This window comes from Schistocerca nitens, chromosome 10 (assembly GCF_023898315.1).
Source record: "Schistocerca nitens isolate TAMUIC-IGC-003100 chromosome 10, iqSchNite1.1, whole genome shotgun sequence".
NCBI lineage: Eukaryota > Metazoa > Arthropoda > Insecta > Orthoptera > Acrididae > Schistocerca > Schistocerca nitens.
This window is the reverse complement of record NC_064623.1, coordinates 81,997,100-82,024,607: the sequence shown is the minus strand read 5'-3', so window position 1 is coordinate 82,024,607 and position 27,508 is coordinate 81,997,100. Positions and strand designations below refer to the sequence as shown.

The 27,508-nt window shown below is 40.4% G+C and overlaps 1 protein-coding gene across 1 annotated transcript in view; it reads right to left on the bottom strand.

Moving 5' to 3' along the window:
• Positions 1-27,508, bottom strand: part of LOC126210088 (eukaryotic translation initiation factor 3 subunit F) — a 53,395-nt gene that overhangs the window by 2,011 nt on the left and 23,876 nt on the right. Inside the window, exons 5-6 of the mRNA XM_049939214.1 lie at positions 23,701-23,849; positions 3,032-3,184 (exon numbers count right to left, since the gene is read on the bottom strand). Of these exons, the coding sequence (XP_049795171.1) occupies positions 3,032-3,184; positions 23,701-23,849 (302 nt within the window). The remainder of the gene's footprint in view (positions 1-3,031; positions 3,185-23,700; positions 23,850-27,508) is intronic.

Sequence of the window (27,508 nt, the reverse complement as noted above, 5' to 3'; positions counted from 1 at the left end):
TGTAAAAATTGTAAGACTGCTTTATGTGGTTTGTGCTTTACATTCGTCACACTTTCAACAATTTGCCTGAGGGAATTAGATTAGGAAATGAGACACTTAAAGTAGTAAAGGAGTTTTGCTATTTGGGGAGCAAAATAACCGATGATGGTCGAAGTAGAGAGGATATAAAATGTAGACTGGCAATGGCAAGGAAAGCGTTTCTGAAGAAGAGAAATTTGTTAACATCGAGTATAGATTTAAGTGTCAGGAAGTCATTTCTGAAAGTATTTGTATGGAGTGTAGCCATGTATGGAAGTGAAACATGGACGGTAAATAGTTTGGACAAGAAGAGAATAGAAGCTTTCGAAATGTGGTGCTACGGAAGAATGCTGAAGATTAGATGGGTAGATCACATAACTAATGAGGAGGTACTGAATAGGATTGGGGAGAAGAGGAGTTTGTAGCACAACTTGACCAGAAGAAGGGATCGGTTGGTAGGACATGTTCTGAGGCATCAAGGGATCACCAATTTAGTATTGGAGGGCAGCGTGGAGGGTAAAAATCGTAGGGGGAGACCAAGAGATGAATACACTAAGCAGATTCAGAAGGATGTAGGTTGCAGTAGGTACTGGGAGATGAAGAAGCTTGCACAGGATAGAGTAGCATGGAGAGCTGCATCAAACCAGTCTCAGGACTGAGGACCACAACAACAACAAGAACAACAACAACCTCATTAGTTATATGACATCCATCTAATCTTCAGCATTTTTCTGTAGCACCACACTTCAAAAGCTTCCAGTCTCTTCTTGTCACAACTTTTTATCATTCATGTTTTACTTCCATACAAGGCTGCACTCCAAATAAGTACTTTCACAAAAGACATACCAACACTTAAAAAAAAAAAAAATCTATATTTGCTGTTAAATTTCTCTTCTTCAGAAATGCTTTTCTTGTCATTGCCAGTCTAGATTTTATATCCTCTCTATTTCAGCAATCATCAGCTATTTTACTGTCCAAAGAGCAAAACTCATCTACTTTTAGTGTCTCATTTCCTAATATAATTCCCTCAGCATCACCTAATTTCATTTGACTACATTTCATTACGCTTGTTAATGATCATCTTATATCCTACTTTCAAGACACAGTCCATTCCATTCAACAGCTCTTATCAAGTCCTTTGCTGTCTCTGACAGAACAACACATGTCATTGGTAAACCTTATAGTTTTTTTATTTCTTCTCCTCGATATTTAATTCCTTCTCCTAAATTTTCTTTGGTTTCCTTTGCTGCTTGCTCAATGTACAGCTTGAATACTGGAGATGGGCCGCCACACTGTCTCGCTCCCTTCTCAAGCACTGCTTCCCTTTTTATGCCCCTTGACTCACAACTGCAGTCTGGTTTCTGTACAAGTTGTAAATAGCCTATCACAATCTGTATTTTATGCCTGCTACCTTCAAAATTCAGTAGATTCCAGTCAACATTGTCAAAAGGTTTCTCTAAGTCTACAAATGCTATTTCCATAGGTCTGCCTTTCCATAACCCATTTTCTAAGAGAAGTCGTATGGTCAGTACTGTGTCACATGTTCCTAAATTTTTCTGGAATCCAAACTGATCTACCCTGATATCACGTTCTAAAAGTTTTTCCATTCTTCTGTACATAATTTGTGTTAGTATTTTGCAGACATGACCTAGTTTCTGATAATTCACTAATATTCACATGTCAGCACCAGCTCTCATTGGAACTGGAAATATTACATCCTTTTTTTAAGTTTGAGAGCATTTCACTTGTCTCATACATTTTTCACACCAAATGGTATAGATTCGTCATGGCTGGCTCTTCCAAGGATATCAGTAGTTCTGATGGGAAGTGTTCTACAGGGTCCTTGTTTTGACTTAGGTCTTTCAATGCACTGTCAAATTCTCCTTGCAGTATCATATTTCCCATCTCATCTTCATCTATGTCCTCTTCCCTTTCTATGAAGATCTAACTAACTTTACAATACATCTACATATGTACTCTGCCATCCACTCACAATCTTGTCATATTCTGCTGGCCATGGACCACATAATACATACCAACAGTTGTCAGATCAGAATCTTAGCTACATTAATGAGTGATACATGCTTTCCATTTCAAACAGATACAAAATTTGTGGTGAAAGACAAAATTTATGAAACCATAAAGAGGTATAAGAAAGGGACAGGACTCAAAACACACTGGTACTTTTGTTTGGTCTGAATAACAACAATGAATGTGACTTAACAATGACAACAGTAACAATATTGGGAGTTAAAAAGCACTCCCAAGACGATAGATGTCAGATTTGTGGAATCCACTCAAATTATGGAGCACATATCAGGATGAAGAGGTACAATAATGTGTGCTCATACCTCCACTGATAAATATGTAGAGCTGTAGAAGGAACAGATCTCTTCAGCAAGTTGTAGTATCACATACCTGAAGTGGTAACAACTGGATGCAACAATGTCCAGTGTGATCAATAAATACATTCTTGACAACTCATTCTTGTACATCAATCAGCCAGATAACAGAAAATGCCTCTTAATCAATATCTCAGACTTGTGTGATGGGGCTATTAACAAAAAATATGGCTCAGAAGAAAAAGAGGAATGTAAAAATTGATATTCCTGTTGTCGTTGGTGCCCTGAGATCAATAGGTCATAGCTTGGAGTTTGCAACATCTGGAATCCCACAATGTACAAAAGACAGTGAAGCACAAGATATAATACTGTTTGAAATAACCCAATTATTGTGTAAAGTAATGTACAATCATTTAAGTCATCAGATCTATGCCTCAGGAAGTTGGACGTAGCCTGTAGTATACTTGACTACATTCACAAAGTAATCTCTGCTGTGAAAAATAAATATAATAATAAATCATTTTTGGCTTATTCTTGCTGATCTAATCACAATTGCTACATTGTGTGGTGCTCCCCATATGTCTCACTCTGTGTCACTTAAAAACATAAAAACACACTGAGCATTGCCCCAATTTATTAATTTCGGTCACTACAGGATGTATCATGCAAACCTTGATATTGGAATGGAACATATCTTCAAACTCTTCAGGTGTCATTCGAGGAACGGAGTTGACCATATCCAGAAGTGCACGGCCAATGGCGTTATCCGGTGGACGACTGCCAGGCTGAGCCCCACGCAACACATCTTCCACGTAGGCGAGAACCTGCAGGAAAGCACAATGGATAGTAAAATTATTCCTTCTGCGACTTTCTTCCACCGTTCTGCCATCCTTTTACCACTACTTCAAACAGAATGTGGGGAACTGGATCAACTAATCCGTAAATTCTGGCAGTATGAACGTTATTTAAAGTTAAGGTATTTTTAAGTAAATTGTTAATAAACTGTGTGTATTACAGCAACAATTAAAAGAAAATTAAGGAGAAATTTAGAATTGGAATTAAAGTTCAGGTAGCAGAAACAAAAGCTGTTGGGGTTTGCTGACGACATTTTAATTCTGTCAGACACAACAAAGGTACATGAAAGAACAGCTGAACAGAATAGCCAGTTTATAAGGTGAATATCAATAAATGTAAAGTAACTGTAATGGAGTGTAGATGAATGAAGTCTTGAGATGCTGGGGAATTATGTTCTGGAGTAGTACCCCGAGTTCAGTTATTTTGGTGGTGATGCCAATAGTAAAGCAGGTACAAAATGCGCACTAGCAATTGCAAGAAAGATCACCTGAAAAAGAGTAATATATTAACACTGAAGATAAATTTAAGTGTTAGGAAATCTGTTTTGAAAGTATTTGTCTGGAGTTTGCCGTATATGGAAGTGAAAGGTAGGTGAGACACAGTACAGAGAAGAACATAGATTTTGCAGTGTTGTGTTGCAGAAGAAAGTTGAAGTTTTATTGCTAGATTGCATAAATAATGAAGAGGTGGTGATGGTGTTGCTTTCTTGTTGTTGGTGGGTGGTATTCAGTAAGAAATCTAGTTTGAGGAACCTCTCTCCATGCTATTCACTCAGCAGAGCTGCATGCCCTCAGGAAGAATAACAGCTGTGATTACCCCTTGCTTTCTGCTATTCGCAGGATCAACATAACAAGGCTGTGTCTGCGGATGATACAATGCCAGAACAATCATCCAGACGGCCGACCCTCAATTACCGAAAAGACTGCTGCCCTTATTCAGAAACAACAGATTTGTCTGGTTGCTGACACAACTCTCTCTTGTGGCTGCATGCACCTACAGTATGGCAGGGCTACCTGTGTTGTTGAGACATCCAATGCATCCTATTTTGATGGGGACGAGGGTATGAAGAGTTATTAAACTGGAGGGAACAGAGTTTTATGGTGCAACTTGACAAAGTAGGCAATAGATTGCAGTAGCCAATGCAGGGGTGAAGAGAACTGCATCAGATAGGCTACTGTGGAGAGCTGCACAAATCAATCTTTCATTAGAAGACCACAACATTCATTACACACCATATTACAGCTGCTCATTCTGCACTCTTTATTCTGACATCAACAGAAAATTAATCCTAATCTGCTTTCCTTTCGCTCTTTATACTGACACTATCTAAGCCCTCACACAGCAAAGCTCCCAGCACATCTCTTCAAATTCAAAAGAAACAACGATTTTCTGAACCATCTGAATAAACAAAGAGTAGATCTGGAGAAAAAGTGGAATTATATGGGAGCTGTGCTTTATGTCCCTGGAAACTTGTAACATTTTGACACTGTGCCAGGATGTTCACTCTCATAATAGATGATGGTTGGTTGGTTGCAGGTGGGAGGGTGTACGGGACCAAAAAATAAGGTTATCAGTCTCTCAATCCAAGAATGGTGCATATGGAAGTAGAGACATCAATTGCAAATTTTTTCTGATCTAGTTGAGAGATTCATAAGAGTAAAGGCAAGAAGACTTAAAATGTAATGACTATCTTTGGACCATCCATAATAAAACCAATAAGAAGGAAATAGGGAGTTGGTAGGTGGGCATCCCTGCGGCTCTGCATGCAACAGGACACATCCCACCCTCCCACCCCTGCTCCATTACAGTCAACAGTGCACACTATTCAACAGAGTGCAACACCCACAATAGAAAAATGGATGCAGCAGAAAGGGGGGAAACTGAATCTAAAAGAGACTGTTTTCAGAGTAAAAGAGGGATAAAAGAGCAGCCTGGTCATGGAGGTAAAGTCAGGGAATCCCCAGGCGTAGCATACAATGGCAGAATACCCAACCACCCCACCCCTGCTCCAAAGATAGATTAAAACCTTATATCTAAGAATACAAACCATGTTCAAGGAGAAAACAGAGAACCAGGTCGACCATCCGTGAATTGTCTGCCAGTATTTAATATAACTATGGCTTAACCTGGCATGAGCGATGGGCAGATAATGCAGGACTGAGAACTCCTTCAAGGAGAAGCAGAACGAAGAGCACCATGTTGCAGCAGTCTCCTCGATTGTGTGGAGTTTATTACGTGGGACAGTAACCCACCAGATGTCGCTTCATTCCTGAGTAAGCAGAGATCCCGTGTGCACCTGCAAATCTGCACTTGTCATGGCAAAGTGAACAGGGAGCAAGTAAGTGCTCCTCTAGCCAAACGGTCGGCCAGTTCATTCCCTGGGGTATCCACAAGTCTTTGGACTTAGAGAAAAGCAACTGAGCAAGCAGCACAATCGAGATCAATGAGGTCATGAATACCGGGGACCAAAAGGTGGCAAGGATAGCACTATCAATAGCCTGGAGACTGCTCACTGAGGCAGTGCATATTAAAAATTGGCCAAGGAAGACCCATTTAACAAAATGGAGGGCTCTGGCAACAGCAGTTAGCTCTGCCATTAAGACACAATGTTCCCTGCAGTGAATGGTGTTCCATACCAGCAAGAGATGTAAAAGCATATCCCTCCTGATTCACAGTTTTAGAGCCATTGGTGTAATAGATGGTAGCACCCTGTAACTCTTGAAGAAATGGACATATAAGACACTGAAAGACCATGGAGGTGACCGAGACTTTATGACATCGGAAGAGATCAACCCTAATCCGTGGCCTGGGCACCATCCCAGGTGGAATGCGTGAGAAAACAGGTGGAGCACAGTCCAGGAAGGGGAGATGGAGATCTTGGCAGAATGAAGCAAGGCATATTCCAACTTGTAATACCATCCGAGGGTGGTATCAGGAGTACAACATCTCCCTTCTATGCAAAGAGCATCGAATACGTGGGATGATCAGGGAATTGTCGACTGGTGATTGCATAGTAGACCAACAGCTGTTATCATCGAATCTGAAGAGGGAAGATCCCTGCTTCGGCAAGGAGACTTTCTATGGGCTTAGTCCAAATGGCACCAATGGCCAGACGCACAACATGATTGTGGACTGGGTCTAACAGTTTCAAAGCTGAAGGAGCCACCGAGCCATAAAGCTGGCAACCACAGACCAGTCGGGAAGAAACTGGGGCTCAGTAAATACGGATAAGAACAGCATGATCTGCACCACAAGATGTGTGAGCAAGGAAGCAGAAAGTGTTAAGCTTCCCCATGCAGGTAGTCCTCAGGTGATGAATCTGGAGCAGCCAAGTAGCTTTTTATCAAGGAGGCAGCCCAAGAACTGAGACTGCTACAATGTCCAGGTACTGGGTACCAAGCAGTATTCCGAGTCAGGATGGGCTGTGGTACGATGGCAGAAATGCATGACCCACATTTTTGTAGGAGAGAATTGGAAACCATGGGAAAGAGCTCAGGCAGAGGTCCACCAGTTGGCACCTTATAGCTGGCGTTCAGAAGAGGCTACCGAGTGGTAGCTGTACCAAATGCAATAATCTTCGACATACAACAAAGGAGCGACCACCAGTTCAACAAAGGTCTCTAGTCCATTGACAGTGGTGAGGATGAGAGATACACTCAAAGCGATCTGTGGAACACCATTCTCCTGGACCCAGTGAAGTACCAACTCTAACCCAGAACAACCACTGGGATAAAAACTGATACATAAACATCGGCAGGGGGCGTCAAAAGCCCCAGTCGTGGAGAGTAAGTACAGTGTGATGACACCAAGTGGTGTCATATGCCTTCTGTGTATCAGAAAGACTGTGATAAGGTGTTGGTGTTTTTGGTAAAAGCCTGCTGCCTCTATGCAAAGCAGATGGTGGGATGTGGATCATCCCTCCTGGAAACCACACCGATAGGGGTACAAAAGGCCCCAAGATTTGAGAACCCAACACAATCTACAGGCAACCATCGTTTCAAGCAGCTTGCAGAGTACATTCACCAGGCTAATCGGGCGGAAACTATCAAGAGACACGTGTGTGGCTTAAGGATGGGACAACTATGCTATCCCACCATTGTAAGGGTACGGCACCTTGGAACCAAATACGCTGTGACCCTAAAGAGATGTTGCCTTTGGGGGAAAATTCACTATTATAGGATACAACCTGAGGGCACATGAAACATAAGGGGATGTCTTCAACTTTTTGCCTGATAAGAAGAGGATGCCGATGCTATCACAAAGTGGGTTGCATGGTGTTCAGCAAGAACTGATGAACTGTTAGAAAGACAACCTTGTATGACAAAACCCGGAACAGCTATTCATCATTGGCAGTCTGTAAGGCCATCGAGCTTGACCCACACATAAGACGAAAAGGTATACGTTCCTAGGGAGGATACCTAACACTCTCAGCATTCCTTCTTACAGCATTCGATTAGACAGTGTGCCTTAGCACAAAGCTGCTTAAAAGTGATAAGGCTGGTATGTTAAGGATGTCGTTTGAATTACTGTGGAGCTCGTTGGTGAGCCTCGATAGCTACTGCAATGTTTCTGGCCCACCATGGCACAAGGATCTCATCAGAGGGAGAGGCAGCGAATGTAACAGCTGAGGCAAACAAAGGCCAGATGGCTCTGCAAAGTGCTCAACGTTGACGGTGGCATGGAAAGGACAGGATCACCGCAAAGTGGTCACTGTCGCAAAGCTCAGTGAGTAGTGACCAATGTAGTGAAGCCACAAGAGGCACTCACACGGGTAGAACGTCACTGAGGAGGCACAAACTATGGTCTGTGAGAAGCTGGTCAATTAGAAGGCCCTTGCCAGGCAAATTGGTGCTCCTCCACAGGGGGTTGTGTGCACTGAAGTCTTCAAGCAGGAGGAAGAAAAAAAGGAGGGGAAGGGGTAGGTGGATTAAGTTGGTCAATTCAACATAAGTAAGTGACCTGTCTGAAGGTAGGCCACTGCTGTTGCCTCCAACGAGGTATGAAGGGGAATCCATTATTTAACAATATCTTTCTGAACCAAAGTAAAGGCTCTTCCAGATGCCCTCTCAGTACCAGCACAGTTCCAACAGAACACACAATAACCACAGTGTGTTCGAGAATGGTCATCAACAATGAAAGGATTATAACGTGCAGCACCTTTCCAAAAATATAGCTATTTTCAAATAGACACTTCAATATATACATTTGGGGACATGAAATGAAGCAAAATAAGTATATTCTGTTGCACCTTTTACCTTCTATTCTATGCTTATGCACCTTTCTCTCCATTTTTCTCTATGTTTTACAGATTAAACAGAATTTTTTTCTCTCTTCTTAGATTAGAAAATACCAAAACATACTTTTCGCAACCAAACCATGCCAAAGGTGGAGAGAGATAAGTTGTGTACAGTTCTGGAAGAAATCAAGACTCAGTTTATTGAAACTGATGGGATCATCCTGTGATGTGCCATTTGTGAAGTAAATATTGCAATTGATTACAACCACCAATCAAAGAAAATAAATCAGCACGTCCAGAACAACAAACCTTTAAAGAACATTGAACTTCACAAGTCGAAACATAAGCAACCTACTCTGATGCATGCCTTCACTTCAGAATCTGAACCGCAGCGGTCATTGAATGAGTTTAGCGAACATCTTGCCATGGTATAGATCATGGTAGGAATACCAATCCTGCAGTAAAATCATTTCTTGAGAAGAAGGTCAATGCTGGATGAGAGCACTCTGAGAAAAAGTTACGCACAGCCAATTTATGAGAATGTTTTAGAAAAAATACAGGAGGCAGTTGGCAAACATGAAGTGGTATTCGTTTTAGATGAAATTACTGATGAACTGCAAGGATATATTTTAAATGTGTTGGTTTTTCAGTTATCTGGTGGATGAGTAAAACCTACTCTTTTTAAAATGTACCAACTCGAGAAGACAAAACGCCTGGATAATAATACAATTGTTCAGTGATTCATGTAAGAATCTGTAACCAGGGACCATACAATATGAAAAAGTCAAGCTTGTGGTGACAGATCAACCACACAAAATGCTTTTGGCTTTCCAGCAATTGAAGGACACGTACTTCAACCTGACAATGTGACATGTATTGCACATGGTACATACCACATTTGCGAAAGTAACAGGGACAACTACTACAGGGTACATGACTCCATCGCTGCTCTACAGACCATTCTGGTCAAGACTTCCAGTTGTTGACAAGTTTTGTATTGAGAAATGACAGGGCTCCACCTTACACAGTTTACTGTCACTACAAGGTGGTGTACTTGGATAAGATGTAGTTTTCTAGTGCAAAAACTTTTAACAAAAACAAACATTTCACACATGCCATAACTCAATGGACGCAACAGTCATCAAGCAGGCCCAACAATTCGTCAACAAAGATGTAGAGTTGTAACCATACACAGCAAAAAGTTCCAAGTATTTACCGGATGTCATTTAGAAGAACAATCCAGATGCTGACAAGGTATGCTCCATTGGTTTCTGTAGAATCAAGCGTAATTTCTCCATATATAATGAGTTGTTGAGCTCAAGATGCCAGCGACCTGCTGTCCAAAAAACTGAAGTGATGTGTTTAATCCAGTACCAGTACAACAGAACCCCATACAATGGACAAAGATTGTTAATGTAGCTGGTTTAGATCCAAATAAAGTAATTTCATCAGCATCTTTTTTGCATGTATTTTCAGATCCTTTTCCCACCCTTTCTGACCACATTTCCACCTTAAAATCCTTTCACTAATCACCAGCAAAGTGTGTTTCTTTGAGAGCAATGCAAACAGCAGAAGAGGAGATATGGTGGTATAGCTCTGGCAGGTGACAGTAGTGCTCATTACAAATCCACTGAATGATCATGTGACTGCAGGCCAGGTTAGGAGTAAAGGGATCATGAGGGCCGGCAACACAGCAGGATCACAGTCTATCACTAGTGGGGATGGAACTGCATTCACAATCATTGGGATCTGACTGTGAGGTGGGATCAGGCACCAGAGGAGCCTTGTCCCAGCTCTTATTCTCGTTCTTTTTCTTCATAACCTTTGTGGGTAAGCTTCGTTTAAGGAACTATCCGCACTGAGCGGAAGAACAGATAGAAAGCGCACAGCCCTGGGACCCACAGGTTGTGGCTCCTTCAGCAATTATTGGCGCTGGGCATGCAGTCCAGGAGCACCTAAGGGAGAACAGTTCTCCAGCTAAGTGCGGCAAGTAGCTCCAGAAGAAGGTACAGCAGGATAGGAACGGAAGGTACAGGTGAGCTGTCATAGCCACAGGATGTAGGCATTCATATTTCTTCTGTGCCTTAGTATACGACAGGCGATCAACAGACTTTTATTTCTGTATCTTCTCTTCTTCCTTGAAAACTGCGTGAACTGGTGAATGTGATGTTATGTGCTGTTGAAATACAAAAGTGGATGTTCACAAGGACTACCTTCATCGAGTGATTGTACACCGCATTTTCAGTCTGCTGTGCACTGTGCAGCAGGATGACACATGCCCAAAAGCATACACATCTAAAGCACCTCATATGCGATGGGACAGATGGTTTCACATCACACTTGTATACAATGACCTTATTTTCTCCGGGAGGAAGTTGCCTTCAAAGGCTAACACAAAGGCACCCGTATCCGTACGATTATCCTTGGCCCCTTTTTTTACAAGTATGATACAATGTACACCTCACTGCTGGAGATTAGTCCAAAGCTCCTCATGTACTCAAAGCGTTAGATCCCTGTGATAGAGAATTCCCTGGACCACATTCAAAGGTTTGCATGGAGAAAATGGTCATAGGTACATCACACAGATGAGCATATGTCTGAGAGTTGTAGATCAGGCAGCAGAGGAAGTTTTGATTAATAATAACCATTTTGCATCTTCCCCAAATTTGTCCTGAAAATTTTCAAGGAAAAAAACCATGGTTTCATTGGAGAAAAAGTATCTGCAGCCACATGTATGCTGCTTATTTTCGTATTACGAAAGTGTAAATTTGAATTCCACGAAACACCACGTGTTACTTTCTGAAGTGTTGAAATTGAAATTACAATGCGCTTTTGTAAGCCAGCCATACCTCATGTCACGTGATTTCACCAGCCGATGATGGTGGACATTCAGAGCAGATGTTGAGTAGCGCGGCAAATAGGAAAAGTTAATGGTTTAAATTAATATACATGGTGTTGCTACCAGAAAAGCAAAGCTATCACATATAATATTGGTTTCGAAGTTAATAAGCTGCAAGAGAATCTAAGTTTTCACATATCTTTTTTGCACATGTTACACTTTAAGATACATCACATGAATGTGCTGGAAAATTTTTTAATAATAACATAAATGTCTGACCATCTCGGCTCCCAATTCTTCTAACGGTCGTCCTCAGAGTTGATTTTTAAATTAGAATAAAACGCTCTATGATTTAAGAAATTCTTTGTACATTCCCACACATCGTTCATCTTGCGTAAAAGGAAATTTACATTGAAAGTACTGCTTTTCAAACCACTATTCGCAATATTTTCCCAGTACCTGTTAGAAATAGGTTCATTTCAGCAGCTGCCAGAGAGCGCCAGATGACAGGCGTCACCGCACTTGCGCAGCTGCGATGTCGCAGGAAGCCCTTATGTTCGTATGAGTAAAATGTTAAAATATCTTATATTATGTCATAAAAGAAACAAGACATCAGATGTGGAAAGGCTGCTTCTGGATGCCATGAAGAGTACAGGGTGCAGCCAACTGCAGGTGGTGGCTCATGTCGGTACCAATGACGTATGTTGCTTTGGATCGTAGCATATTCTGTCCGGTTTCGGGCGGCTAGCGGAAACGGTAAATACTGCCAGTCTTGCTTCCAAGATCAAGGCGAAGCTTACCATCTGCAGCATCGTCAATAGAACCGACTGTGGTTCTTTGGTGCAGAGCCGAGTGGAGGGTCTGAATCAGAGGCTCAGGCGGTTCTGTGACCATGTAGGCTGCAGATTCCTTGACTTGCACCATCAAGTGGTGGGTTTCCACGTTCTGCTTAATAGGTCAGGAGTCCACTACACACAGGAGGCAGCTACGCAGGTAGTGGGGGCTGTGTGGAAGGGACTGGGCGGTTTTTAGGTTAGAGGGTCTCAGGGAACCACAGAACGGACGTCCGTCTAAAAGTGGGCAGATAAAACACACTAAGGTAGTTGTAGAAACGATTGGTATTGTAGTAGTAAATTGTCATAGTTGTGTTGGGAAAGAACCAGATCTCCAGGCCCTAATAGAAAGCACTGAAGCTCAAGTAGTTGTAGGTAAAGAGAGCTGGCTAAATCCGGAAGTAAGTTCAGCCGAAATTTTTTCAGACGATCTAACAGTGATCAGAAAGGATAGATTAAATACAGTTAGTGGTGGAGTATTTATTGCTGTCAGAGGTAGTTTGCCTTGTAGCGAAATTGAAGTAGATAGTTCGTGTGAGATAGTATGGGTAGAGGTTATACCTGACAATCAGACAAACTATTGATTGGATTGTTTTACCAACCCCCGACTCAGGAGACATAGTTGCTGAACAGTTCAAAGAAAACTTGAGTCTCATTTCAAAGAAGTACACCGCTCCCACAATTATAGTCGGTGGTGAACTCAGTCTACCCTCGATATGCTGGAAAAATTATACGTTTAAAGCCGGCGGCAGGCATAAAACGTCATCCGAAATTGTACTGAATGCTTTCTCAGAAAATTATTTTGAACAACTAGTTCATGAGCCCGCTTTAAGTGTAAATCGTTGCGAAAGCATACGTGATCTTTTAGCAACAAATAATCCTGGACAATAGTGAGTATTTTGCCGAATACAGGGATTAGCGACCACAAAGCAGTTGCTGCTAGGCTGAATACCGTAACACCTACAACCATCAAAAAGAAACACAAAGTATATCTATTTAAAAAAGCTGATAAAAATGCTCTTAACGCCTTTTTTAAGAGACAGTCTTCACTCCTTCCGATCTGATCATGTAAGTGTAGAAAAGTTGTGGAATGTTTTCAAAGAGATAGTATCGACAGCAATTGAGAGATATATACACCATATAAATTAATAAGTGATGGTACTGATCCCCCATGGTACGCAACACGCGTCAGATCGTTGTTGTAGAAGCAACGAAAAAAGCATGCCGAATTTAAAAGAATGCAAAATCCCTAAGATTGGCAAAGCTTTACAGAAGTTCGAAATGTGGCGCGTACTTCAGTGTGAGATGCTTTTAATAATATCCACAATGAAATTCTGTCTCGAAATCTGGCAGAAAACCCAAAGAGATTTTGGTCATACATAAAGCACACCAGTGGCAAGACGCAATCAATACCTTCATTGCGCGATAACAACGGTGAAGTCACTGATGACAAGTGCCACTAAAGCAGAGTTAGTAAACACAGTTTACCGAAACTCCTTCACCAAAGAAGATGAAGTAAATATTCCTGAATTCCAATCAAGAACAACTGCCAAGATGAGAAACATAGAAGTAAATATCCTCGGTGTAACGAAGTAGCTTAAATAACTTAATGAAAGCAAGGCCTCCGGTCGAGATTGTATAGCAGTCAGGTTCCTCTCGGAGTATGCAGATAAAATACTCTATATTTAGCAATTATATACAACCACTCGCTCACAGAAAGATCTGTATCTAAAGACTGGAAAATTGCTCAAGTCACACCAATACCCAAAAACGGAAGTAGAAGTAATCCGCTGAATTACAGGCCTGTATCACTAATGTCGATTTGCAGTAGTGTTTTGGAACATATACTGTATTTGAACATTACGAAGTACCTCGAAGAAAACGATTTACTGACACATAGTCAGCACGATTTGAGAAATTATCATTCTTGTGAAACACAACTAGCTCTTTGAAGTAGTAAGTGCTATCGACATGGGATGTCAAATATTTTTAGATTTCCAGAAGGCTTTCGGCACCATTCCTCACAAGCGTCTTCTAACCAAACTGTGTGCCTACAGAGTATCACCTCAGTTGTGGGACTGGATGCGTGATTTCCTGTCAGAAAGGTCACAGTTCGTAGTAATAGACAGAAAATGATCGAGTAAAACAGAAGCAATATCCGGCGTTCCCCAAGGAAGTGTTATAGACCCTCTATTGTTCCTGGTCTATATTAACGACATAGGAGACAATCTGAATAGCCGTCTTAGATTGTTTGCAAATGATGCTGTCATTTACCATCTTGTAAAGTCATCAGATGAGCAAAATGATTTAGATAAGATATCTGTATGGTGCAAAAAGTGGCAGTTGACCCTGAATAAGGAAAAGCACTTGTTTTCATGTGCTGTTTCATTGCTTTCTTTTTACGGTAACTGTTATCCTTAATACAAGCAGCGATTTTATTAATATTATTGGTTGCCATAAATACCTGACCGTTTTTCACAATTATGTCAGTTACTATGAAGTGTTGTCAAGTTCAGATGCCAAAGCGTGCTCCTCAGTAGACGAAGCCAACGAATCTGAAGGCTAAAAAAAATCTGCTTGTAGTGACAGACTGATAGCTTTGCCCAAGATCTAAGTTAGTTTGGTATTTGACTGTTTGGTTGTGAGTTAGCAGAGTCAATGAATCTGAAAGCTAAAAATCCCACTTATTGTGACAGACATAGCTGTAGCTTAGCCTGAGGTCTAGGTAAGGTTGGGATGTGACAGTTTTGCTAACAAAAATTACATTTATAATATCACTATACAGAAATGTTTCACTGCTCCCCCCCCCCCCCCCCCTCTGCACGTGTGCCAAAACATGTTGAATTACTGTGTTGTGCTGATGTTGGGCCCTAGTAATTCAGCTTACATTCCCTATTGCAAGCAAATGAGGAGAATTACATTAATAATATTCATTGTCACAGATATTTCATTCCTGCTTTCCGAACATGTTACGAATTACGAGGCTTTGCTTACATGTGAGATTAGTGTTTAACGTCCCGTCGACATCAAGACAGAGCAAAAGCCCGGATTAGGGGAAAGATGGAGAAGGAAAGCGGCCTGCCCTTTTGAAGGAATCGTCCCAGCACTTGTCTTAAATAATTTAGGGAAATCATGGAAAACCTAAATCAGGATGGCCTGACGTGGGTTTGAACGGTTGTCATCCTGAATGCAAGTATAGTGTGCTAAGCACTGTGCTTATGCAGGACTCTAATAGCTAAAAGAATAACAATGCTGTGGATAGTTTGCACAGCATAAATTGTTTCTTCTGAAATGAGCAGGTAATTACGCTCGTAATCTCCAATGTCACAAATATTTCATTGCTTACTTTTCCAAATATATTACAAGTTATGAAGTTAGGGTTAGGTTTAGGGCTAAGAGCACGTTTTTAATTGCTGCAAGCAAAACCAGTAGCAATTAAATCAATAACCTTGATTACTAAGTAATGTTTCACTGTTTCTTTTTTCCCTGAATATATTATAGGTTACAAGGTTGTCCTTAGGTCTGCAGATACTAGCGCACTTTAAATAGCTGTGATTAAAACACAGTGCAATTAAATTTATAATCCTTGCAAATAGCAATATTTCACTCTCTTTTTCAAATGTTTAACTTCAAAATACATCATCTACTCACTGTCTGTGTAACACCAACAACTGACACACCCTCTTTCGGTTCCACCAGATCTCACGGCAAGCGCTAATAACATTCCTGCATGGAAACATAAGTATGCCACTTGCCCTATTCTAGAATCTCATGAACGGTGGTGGAGGACTTTAACTTATATATGGATACAGAAAAGATGAAGAACGAATTAATAAACCCTGTTTTCTAGCACGAGACTACAACTACAAGAGAAAAAAAAACCATTAAGTGGACTGTTATACTCCCCTACTGTACAAACTGAAGGATGCTATTAGGAGTAAACACCCATATCTTGCAAAAAAGAATTCAGCCACGGTAACATTCTCCCACCAGCATCACACTGCTACAGTAAAACTACGTAGCCTTCACTCTGGACTGTTTCTACATGAATCAGATTTAGTGGGTCAATGAAAACTCACATCAAATGACAACCGAAGTTAGGACAGGGCCTTCTTTTGCACAGCCAAACAAATAAATTTTGGTTGGTCAATTGGGGGAGGGGTTAGGGGGTTTGGGGAGGGATCAAACGAGATCATCAGTTCCTCAACCTAAGAGTGGTGCACTCAGAAATAGAGACATCCACCATGAACGTTTTGTGATCTTGTCGGGAGATTCACAACAGTAAAAGCAAGAAGGCTAAAAACACAGATCGTCATTAATAAAACCAAGGCGAAGGAGATAGGGAAGTCAGTACGTGGGCATCCCCACGGCTCGGCAGGCGACAGGAAATGTCCCAACCACAGCTGCCCCACCCAAATCCATTACAGTTCAGAGCAGCAACTATTCAATGAAGTGCAATACCTTGAATAGTAAACTGGGCACAGCAGAAAGGAGATAAACCAAATCTAAAAGTGATTAAAACAAGTAAAAGAGGGATGAAAGATCAGCCCGGCCAGGGAACACCCAGACCTAGCTAGCATGCAGCGTGAGACGCCCCACCCCCAACCGCTCTAGCCTTGCTGCCAAGGTAGATTAAAACTTAATAACTTGAGAATAAGAACCACTTTCATTGAGAAAACCGAGAACCAGGTAGTCCGAAGTCTACTCAGTGGAGAGCCAAAAAGAGGGATCATTCCACCAGATACGAGCTACTGTCTGTAAGGCTCCACAACCGTAATGTGGGGGCAGCTCCTTACAAAAAAATAAAACTATGGGTTAACCAGGTATGATCGATTCCAAGACGACATAGGACTGTGGATTCCTTCCAGGAGAAGTGGAAGGAAGAGCACCATACTGCAGTAGTCTCCTTGATTGTGCAGAGTTTACTAGATGGGGCAGTAGCCAACACGTTTTGTTCCACTTCTGAGGACCCAGAAATCCGCATCTGGGGTTGGCAAAGCGAACGGGGAGCAAGTAAGTGCACCTCAAGCCAAACAGTCGCGCAGTTCATTTTCTGGGCTACCCACACGACAGAGAGAGAAAGATAACTAAGCAGGCAGCACAACGAATATAGCAAGGAGGTCACGAATACCAGAGACCTAAGGGTGGCAAGAATAGCATTGTCCAGCGATGTTCTAAGCACATTTTCATCCAGAAAGGAAGGTCCTTGAAGGTTGTTCGATAGAGCAGAAAAGTTGAAATTCTGAATGCGCAGGATCAAGTAATTAAGCTGGATGTGGAATGTCTTTCCAAAACAACTCTTGTACAGTGCCTTTTGTTAGTCTAGCAGAATGCGAGCAGGCATTATTGTGGAGTAGCATCACTTCATGCAGTCTTCCCTGATCGTCGTTCTTGGACTGCATCTAGAAGACGTCTTTGTTGACAAACTTCAGCAGTGACGTTACACCTCGTTGTCATTCCACCAGGTGCGCAACATTATCTTTTGTGGGTGTGCACAGGTCTTTGTCTGGGGAGTTGCTGCTTTATTTGGGCTCAATCATGCCTTTCTTTTCCTTATGTTAGCACAGAGAAAGCATTTCTCCCCACCAGTAACAATAGAGGATAGGAGTGGCCAGTGTTGTTCAGGAGCCAACTGATGGCGAACAAGCAGAGATGCATATGCAGCCACCTGCTGATTTTTGTGATTTAGGCTTAGAGCGCGTAGTACCCACACACCTGATTTTTCGAATATTCCCCACTGCATGTAAATGTCGCCCGATAGTGGAATGATTACTGTTCATCACATCTGCCAGTTCTCGAGTACACTGACATGGATCACTGTGGACTAATGCATAAAAAATGACAATCGATAAATAAACCCAAAGCATCTGGAATACTAAAACACTATGTACTTATACATCAACATTATACATGTACTGATTTACAAGGTAATTGTCAAATATTAAAGCAAATTATTATTTTTCAAATATTTTATTTCCTTTTTTCAGACCAGTAACTTTTCAAAATCCACTGAATAATGTGGCATGCAGGTGGTTCCCTCAACACACGAAAATGCACACGGTATGTAACTGTACATTCCGTGTAAGTTCTCTGCTGACACTGTACATTAGTGCTTATGCATAGTCAAGCTCTTTGGTTGCATAAATATGTAATAATTATATTAATTATTTTGGCATGTTAAGAAATCATATTGTAACTGTACCTTTGGTTTTATTTGTAATACTCTGTGAATGTAATAATTTGTAGAAGCTCCGTATATTTTACTTGTCCAAAAGTAAGGAAGCTAAATGTAAAACCTGTAGTAAAGCCTTGCCACTATTGAAGTAGTATGGCGGGACTGGAAAAGATGGATTTTGTGTGTAAGGCACTTGATTCCTTCGAGTTCTAACTCGGGGTGTATATGCGGACAAAGAAAAAAAATTCCTGGGTTTTTCCCAGTTAAAGAATACACTTTCTCCCCGGGTGAAAATATGCTTTTTCCATGTTAAATAGCACTATACTTTCCCTTGGGATCATAAAACTGATCAATCCTTTGAATGGTTAAGGTTTTATACACCAGTGTAGAACCTCTCACCACTTTAGGAAACGAACCACAGAAAACGAAAAAGAAATGCATTTTGGAAAGAGCTTTGATGCCCAGCAACATGTAGGCTGCATATTTTCGTATTATGAAAGTATATAGTCGAATTCCACTAAACACAGGATGTTAGTATCCGAAGCATTGAAATCAAGATTGCAATGTGCTATAATAAGCCAATCGCAGCTCATGTCACGTGATCACCAGCCGATGATAGCAGATATTCATCTTATTTAGATGGGGGTTCTCAAAACTGGATTTCATAAACTGATCTTCCGGTACTGCTCCTGGGTGGCTATGTAAACATTTCAAAACCTATTCTTGAAATCAGGTTCTGGTTGCCCGTTTTCCAATTCCGCAATTGACTTTCACTCCCATGTAAACGCAACTGGTTTTGAAATGTGCTTGGGCTGTTATGTTTCAGCTTCTTTTTAAAATTTTTTGGGTAATATGGACAAATTGGCTTTTTGTACAGTGAACGATAAGTAGAAATGTTAGACTAACTATTTACAACTCGTCAAATTGAAGAGAAATAGTGACTGTGCTGACTAAATTAGAAAACTGTAACAGCTGTTTTCCAGTTGCCATAGTTAACTGGCCTAGCAAATCCACTTCAGACCTTACATGTAAACACAACAATGAAAAATGGTTTCCAAAACTCGGTTTTCATCTTTCGCATATAAAGGTAGTGATTCTTTACAAGAAAAGCTAAGCTTTCACATATAACATTTGTCTTTTTTGCATGTGATACACTTCGATACATCAAACAAATGTGCCAGTAAAATTTGAAGTAATGATGTAAACACCTGGTCTTCTGGGTTCAAAATTCTTCTAAGTGTCTGGCCCTCAAAGTATTAAGCTTCAAATGAAAATCAAACACTCACTGATTTACGAAATTCAAAGCACGATCGCACTCTTAAGATAACTCATATTGCATGTAATAAAATGTACTTTGAATTTAATGCTTATCAAATGACCAATTGCAATATTTTATCGCGACCTGTTAGAATTCATTTCAGCAGTTGTCAGAGAGCACTACTGTGCCTGTGCAGCTATGATGATGTAGGTAGCCCATATGTTTGTATTGGTATGCATTGAGAGATCTTACATTATGTCATAAATGAAACACGACATCAGTGGATACTTGAAGACCAGCGGAATTTCGTAAACAAAACTAAAATGCATAATTCAATTTAAAGAGCACATTCATATGACCAGATTTGCAAAGAAGTAGGCCCCAAGCTGATACTAAACTTTTCAGTGTGGTTTTCGGAATGCAAATTTTCTTGGAGCACCAGTACTGTATTATCTCATGTTTAGTTCTTTATTCTGACATAATACCTTATGTCTCAAAACATAACAATGTGCACTTTAAAGTCCACAAACAGTTGACACTAGCCAATAGTGCTTCAAATAAATTGACTGCCTCTATGAAAAAGATTAATTAAAGCCAATTTTTTAAAAGAAAATCAACAAAAATAACTTTTCATTGTTCTGCAAGGCAATGAATGCCAAAAAATGTGGAAATAAAATAGAATCCGCAAACAAACTAATAACATTTACTTTAGCCTTCCATAATTATGTGAATATAGTGAAACCCTGCTTAAAAGGCAGTTACATATAGGCTATCCCGTTGCATTTTTGCACTTTATGTATGATATATGTACATAATGGGCATCAAAAGACCTGTCAGGGACTTTTTTATTATCTAATAAAAGTTTATTATATAATAAAAACCACTGATGTAACTGGAATTGATAACTTTCTGGGAAGTAGAAACATTTGACTTAATTTCAAACATCACAATTGATGTTTTTGGAAGCTTGCAGCTGTCATTCATTATTTAAATAACGAAATACTGCACTAGTTACATAGTTTTTCACGCTTTAACAACACGTTTCTAGAATTTTTAATTTCAAATGTCATAGTCGATGTTTTTGGAAAGCCTGTAGCTGTCATTCATTATTTAAATAATGAATTTTTTTCATGCTTAAAGATGCAGTTTGAGAATTTTTTCTCACCTTCAAAGTGCAAATATGTACATAAGTATTTTGTGTGGTGTTTGAATATGTGTTATTCTGCCTCTCATGCATTGTAGTTGTCTTTTTGAGGTTATAAGGTAGTGTGGCTCCTCAGTTATGTAGAAAATGACACACAAGCGAACTATCACTCTCACTATTTGTGTAACATCTCAAAAAATAATACGAAAACACTGCACCTGACAATGAGAATAAATTTTCAAAACACACTGTGCTCAGCATGAAAAAAAATGCGTAACCGGTGCTGTGTTTAACTAAAAACATTTGAGCAACACATAGTGAATGACAGTGTCGTCTGGTGCTACAAGTGGCCAAACGCCGAAACATGCCAAATATGGTTCGACAAATGGGCCATGATGATCACAACAATCATGAAACTGCATTTGCGTGGTAGAGAGTTTGGAAATGGTTGTGAATGGTCATGATATCTTTATTCGAAAGAACCTAGTTACTTCCAACAGCCATCAAGCCAAGTAGTGCGTCACAGCGGCGGGAGATACGGATACGGCACAAATTGTTGCAACTTTTATATGTTTACCAGTTCAAATCAGCCCTGGTGTCAAGAAACTTAACCACATAATATTTGTAAACACTACTGGACGGCCAACATCGCCCCCCCCCCTCCAATGATGAATATTTTTTTTTGTAATGCATAAATTATGGGGAAATTATAAATATGTTGTTGCAAAATCAGATGCAAAATCACATTCTGGACATAGAAAATTTAATGGGAACAATAAAAAATGTCGTAAATGTCGGGAAAACGTTAATTCTGGGAACGTAAAAGTGGCGTTATACTGTATTTTAATTCACTTTATAGCTCCCGGCCACAGAAATCTGTTTCATTCTTGAGAGCGGCGGCATTATACTATATTTTAATTCACTTTATATCTCCCGGCCACAGAAATCCGTTTTGTTCTTGAGAGTTGTAAGCCAAGAGGAAACAGCAAAATCACTAAACGTAAACACGGTTCACGTGGAGAATACCCCTCATCCCACTACAGCTCAGACTGCTCTGCGCATGTGCGAACCATGCAGCTTGGGTGCGCCAGAAAAATGTTTCCAGGTAGCATCTGGCCGCTTGTTGCTACTGCTGATACAGCCCTTGTCTAGTTACCTTGGATACAGCTAACAGCCACACACCAAGCAGCCAGAAGCAGGAGAAGGTGCTGCTCATACGCGACTCAACTGTGCATGCACCGAAACTTGGTGGAAACTGCTCAAACGAACCTCATGTTAACCCTTGTTACGTCATGCCCATCGGAAGTAGTCTGTTGTTACAACAAAGTATTGCATAGTCTTCATCCTAAAGCCTTTGACACATTTTGCTGATGGCAGACACTTGTGTGTGTGCTGTGTTCTGTTGCTGTAAATGGCACATTTCCTTTGCAACTTAAGTTTTATTTTTTCCCCCTTGTTTATGTTTCATTGCTGCAGTATATCAGTTCTTACCAGTAAAAACTACAAAAATTTAACTGAAAACTAAAACAATGAAAAATTTCCGGAATTCTTAAAAATTACAGAGTTTTTCCCAGTTTTCTCCCGGATGAAAAAAATCCTAGGTTTTCCCCGGATTTCCCTGTTGTCATGGAACATATACAACCTGTAACTGATACCGAGTTGTCAGCGGCAGCCTTGGTCAGCTATTGTGGTTAATTTGGATGTATAAATTGAGGCAGGGAGGAGCTTAGTCTATCGTACAATAAGGGTTACTTTACTGCCAATTTTATAGCAACTGTAATTTGCCACAACCTTCTGCAGAAATGTTATATGTACATTAGTAAAGGATTTACCTCAGATAATTTTTCAACTTAAAGTTTCCTTTCATAGAGAAAGTCTTCCATTAAATACGAAACTGCCATTAAAATAATCAATGACAAAAAGTAAAGTGCTTATATCCGTCAGTAAGTAAAAATAATAAAAAGACAGCAATATTATTTCACTTTCAACAGGTCTGTAAACTTGTAATTGTTTGTTTATTTGTATATGTTGCTTTACAGTAGTTTGTCAAGCTGTGTAGTCATTTACAAAGCCAATTTGACTTGAGTCCAATGAGAGACTAGTTGTTAGGTCCTCTTGTTTAACTGTTGAATTAATTTTGCATTTTTCATTCCACTTACAGTCGTGACTACAGGTATTTGCAATTTTCTTAATTTTGTCTGTTACTGTTTACAACTGATTATGGTTCTTCAAACCATATCAGTTTGAGTGACCACCAGAAGCTACTAACTTGTGTGATAAATGAAAGTAACGACTTCTCCTGAGCAAGTGCAGCAATCAGTACAATCATTTATTCTGCACCAAATTTTTCCTTATAAATAATAATTGTACTGCCCATTTGTAAAGAGTAACTTCATGTGCAAATTGCTGAAGCCCATAGTAATCAGTACTAGTCCAAATTATGATCTTTTTTGTGAGAGTTAATTAAAATAATAGTAGTTCATGCTATTGCCAAGCAGACTTTGTTAGTAGGTTCATATGCCCTTCTGCATTCGTTGATCATACTGTATAGTAGTTTTTGCCAATAGTAAGTGTTATTGTGAGACAGTATATGCTGCTGCATTTACTGGCCACTCTGTTTTCTGCATAAGGGTTAGCTGTTGTGTTGTTTGCTAGGCAAGTTGCTGTATAATATTGACACTAACTGTGTTTGAAGATATTAGTTAGGGTATCAAGTGAGGTTAGTTTTCTCAGGTGAAGTTTATTTTCACTTTGCCCAATTAGGCTGGCAACCATATGTGTATAAAAAATTATAGTTTATTTTCGTATTAGTAGAATGTCATTTCAAAACTCGTTTGCTTTGCTCTTGTTACTGTTTCACTTACTTCATGATTACAAAATTATAGTCCAATTCCTAGTCATTAGGTAAAGTGAAGGTCAATCTAAACCCTTAACAGAAGGTTAACATTATCAGCGATTGCCAATTTGTTAAGGGCCAGTTGTGTTACAAATATACGATACCTTATCAAGCAGTTCAGTCAGCTTGGCAGCAGCATCTGCCACTTGGGCCAGATCTGGCATGGGTTCCACCAGAGGAGCTTGTTTCAGTGCAGACTTCCGACCTCCGGCAGCTAAGACTGCAGACATGACTGTCTTCTGGCACAACTGAACTGAAAAAGAAAGAACAAAGTTTGCATGAGCTTACATATCAAGAAGCTATGTAATTTGAAAGTGACATTTTGTGCATATGCATTGTGTCTTTTCATGAATTCATAATTATCAAATAAGTATGACACGCAATGGTAAGTCCTTTGTGTTGTTGTGGCCTTCAGCCCAAAGACTGGTTTGATACAGCTTTACGCTGAGGTGACAAAAAACAGAATACCTACTTGGAAAAAGTAGTTTGAAGTCTCCCGCAGAAATACAGTCATTCAACCCCTATAGCTGTCCATAACTGCAAAAGTGCTGCCGATGCAGGATTTCGGGCACGAACTGACCTCTCGATTATGCCCCGTAAATGTTTGATGGGATTCGTGTCGGTTGATTAGGGTGGGGAAACATGCGCTCGAACTGTCCAGAATGTTCTTCAAACCAGTTGCAAACAACTTTGGCCCAGAGACACGGCACACTGTCAGCCACAAAAATCCTGTCGCTGTTTGGGAACATGAAGTCCATGAACAGCTCCAAACGAAAACTACCACTTCCAATCTATGATTGGTTCAGCTGGACAAGAGGACCCAGTCCATTCCCCGTCCACACCATTATGGAGACACCAGCAGCTTGCACAGTGCCTTGGTGAAAACTTGGATCCACGGCTTCATGGGGTCTGTACCACACACTAGCTCCACTATCAGCTTTTCCTAACTGAAATCTGGTCTCACCTGACCAGACCACAGTTTTCCAGTTGTCCAGGGTCCAACAGATATGGTTACAGGTCCAAGAGAGGTGCAGTGGGCGATGTCGTGCCATTCACGTTGGTCGTCTGCTGCCATAACCCTTTATTGCTCAATTTCTCCACATTGTCCTAAAGGATATGTCTATCACACATCCCACATTGATTTCTGTTGTTATTGGACACACTGTTGCCTCTCTCTCTCTCTCTCTCTCTCTCTCTCTCTCTCTCTCTCTCTCTGTGTGTGTGTGTGTGTGTGTGTGTGTTTTCCACATCTCCTCCTAAGCCACTGCTGCGATTTAAACCAAACTTAGCACATACATCCTTTACTGTAAGGCAAGAATTGCTTGGAAGGGAAGGGGGGGAGGGGGAGGGGGGAGTAAGTACCCCCTACCTCTCATAGTTCACGAGATATGATGTCATAAATGGTGAACTGCATGAAAAACTGCCACATCATGCATGATGTTTAAATTTATTACATATATGCCACTAACTGTATTCATCATAAATTACACACGCAATACCCACATATGTCGCTAAATGCATCCACAAAAGCATATCGTGTTACCACACGTAGTTCATGAGATACATCATAAATGCTAAGATGCATGAAAAACAGCAGCACTGTGCATAACATTTAAATTTATTACTTCTTTTCTACTAATTCTATTCATAACACATTTTGCAGACAGTATCCACATATGCCACCAAATGTACTTTTTAAATTATATCATTGTATGACGCACAGATAAAGAGATATGACTTCAAACACTGAGATGTGTGAAAAACTGCAGCATCGTGCATTAAGTTTTTATTTGTTACTACTAAGCCACCTGCATAGCTGAGTCAGTTTGAAGAAATCCCTGACACCTGGCAGCCTTTTAACAGTTTTCAACTGCAAAGTGCAAATAGCTGCAGGCTAGCCACCGATAGAGCTACAAAGAATCATTGCCATAGAGGCATTTACAAAATCGCATTGTAGACACATGAAGCAACCGTGACCAGCATACAGCAATTGCCTGGGATCATTTTTCTTAATTTGAATACTGTAATTTCTAATTTGTACATTGTGAATATTTCTTTGTAAATGAAATTTTTTCGATACTACTTCACTATCAACACAGGCAATTTTTTGTTTTCATTTCTAAAATAAAACTGATAAAATAGTTAATCAGGCAATGCCGGGTTGTGCAAATAGCTGCAGGCTAGCCACCTATAGAGCTACAAAGAATCATTGCCATAGAGGCATTTACAAAATCGCATTGTAGACACATGAAGCAACTGTGACCAGCATACAGCAATTGCCTGGGATCATTTTTCGTAATTTGAATACTGTACTTTCTAATTTGTACATTGTGAATATTTCTTTGTAAATGAAATTTTTTCGATACTACTTCACTATCAACACAGGCAATTTTTTGTTTTCATTTCTAAAATAAAACTGATAAAATAGTTAATCAGGCAATGCCGGGTTTGCCAGCTAATACGTATACTGTATTTAGCAGAGTGAAACAATGGAAAATCCAGGATGGAATGTAACAATATTGTGAACAGAAAAGTTGCCACTCACCATATAGCAGAGATGCTGAGTCGCATACAGGCACAACAAAAAGATTGTCACAAATAAGCTTTTAGCCAGCAAGGCCTTCCTCAAAAATAGACACACCCACACACACCCACCCAAACATCTCAGCAGTAATCCACATGCATACAAATTGAAACTGAAGAGTTTCCTCATGGCTCACTCCTTCCATTCTGTCCAGGATTTCTTTGAAAAATTAAGCTGATTCTTGTTGTATTGTTGATTGCATTTACTTAAACTTATGGCTTGTCTTTTTTGGGTTCATAAACATTTTATTTTTATCTGTTTTTACTTTTATGTTGTAATTTCATGTACTGACACGTTCCATGACCTTGGAGATTTGCTCCTCAATTTGGTCCTACAGAACTTGATGTGTGTATAAAAAAAAAAGCAGTACAATAATGGTAAGGGGTTGGGAGCAGGGGTTGTGTAGGGATGGATGAGTATATTGTATAGGTTCGGTGGATGGTTGAATACCAATGTGGAAGGGGAGGGAAGGATAGTGGGCAGGACATTTCTCATTTGAGGACAAGGCGAGGGGTAGTTGAAACACCGACGAAGAATGTAATTTAGTTGCTCCAGTCCTGGGAGGTACTGAGTTACGAGGCGAATGCACCCCTGTGGCCGGACAGAGATACTTTGGGAGGTGGTGGGAGAGTGGAAAGATAAGGCATGGGAGATTTGTTTTTTTACAATGCTGGGGGGATAATTACTGTCTGTGAAGGCTTCAGTGAGACCCTTTGTATATTTCGAGAGGGACCGCTCATCACTGCACATACAATGACCACAGGTGGCTAGGCTGTGCGGAATTGACTTGGTATGCATAGGTGGCAGCTGTAGAGATGGAGGTATTGCTGGTGGTTAGTAGGTCTGATATGGACAGGGGTTTTGATGTAGCCATCTTTGAGGAGGATGTCAAATCTAGGAAGGAGGCTTGTTGGGTTGGAATGGGGAAGAAGCTGTTGAGGTTCTGGAGGAATGTGGATTGAGTGTCCTCACCCTTGACCCAGATCGCTAACTGTCACCAATGAATCTGAACCAGGTGATTGGTTTAGGATTCCAGGTGTTTAGAAAAGATTCCTCCAGATGACCCATGAATAGGTTGGCATAGGACGGTGCCATGTGGGAGCCCATAGCCGTGTGTGTGTTATCTATTTTTGACGAAGGTTTCGATGACCAAAAGCTTATTAGTGACAGCCTTTTGTCGTGCCTATCTGCGACTCATCATCTCCGCTATATGGTGAGTGGTATTTATCAGAGAAAAAGATGACCCTGAATATAAGACAACCGCCCTTCTTTTAAAAGGCTCCATGAGAAAATTTATAAACATATTCTGACTAATCAAAATTACAAAC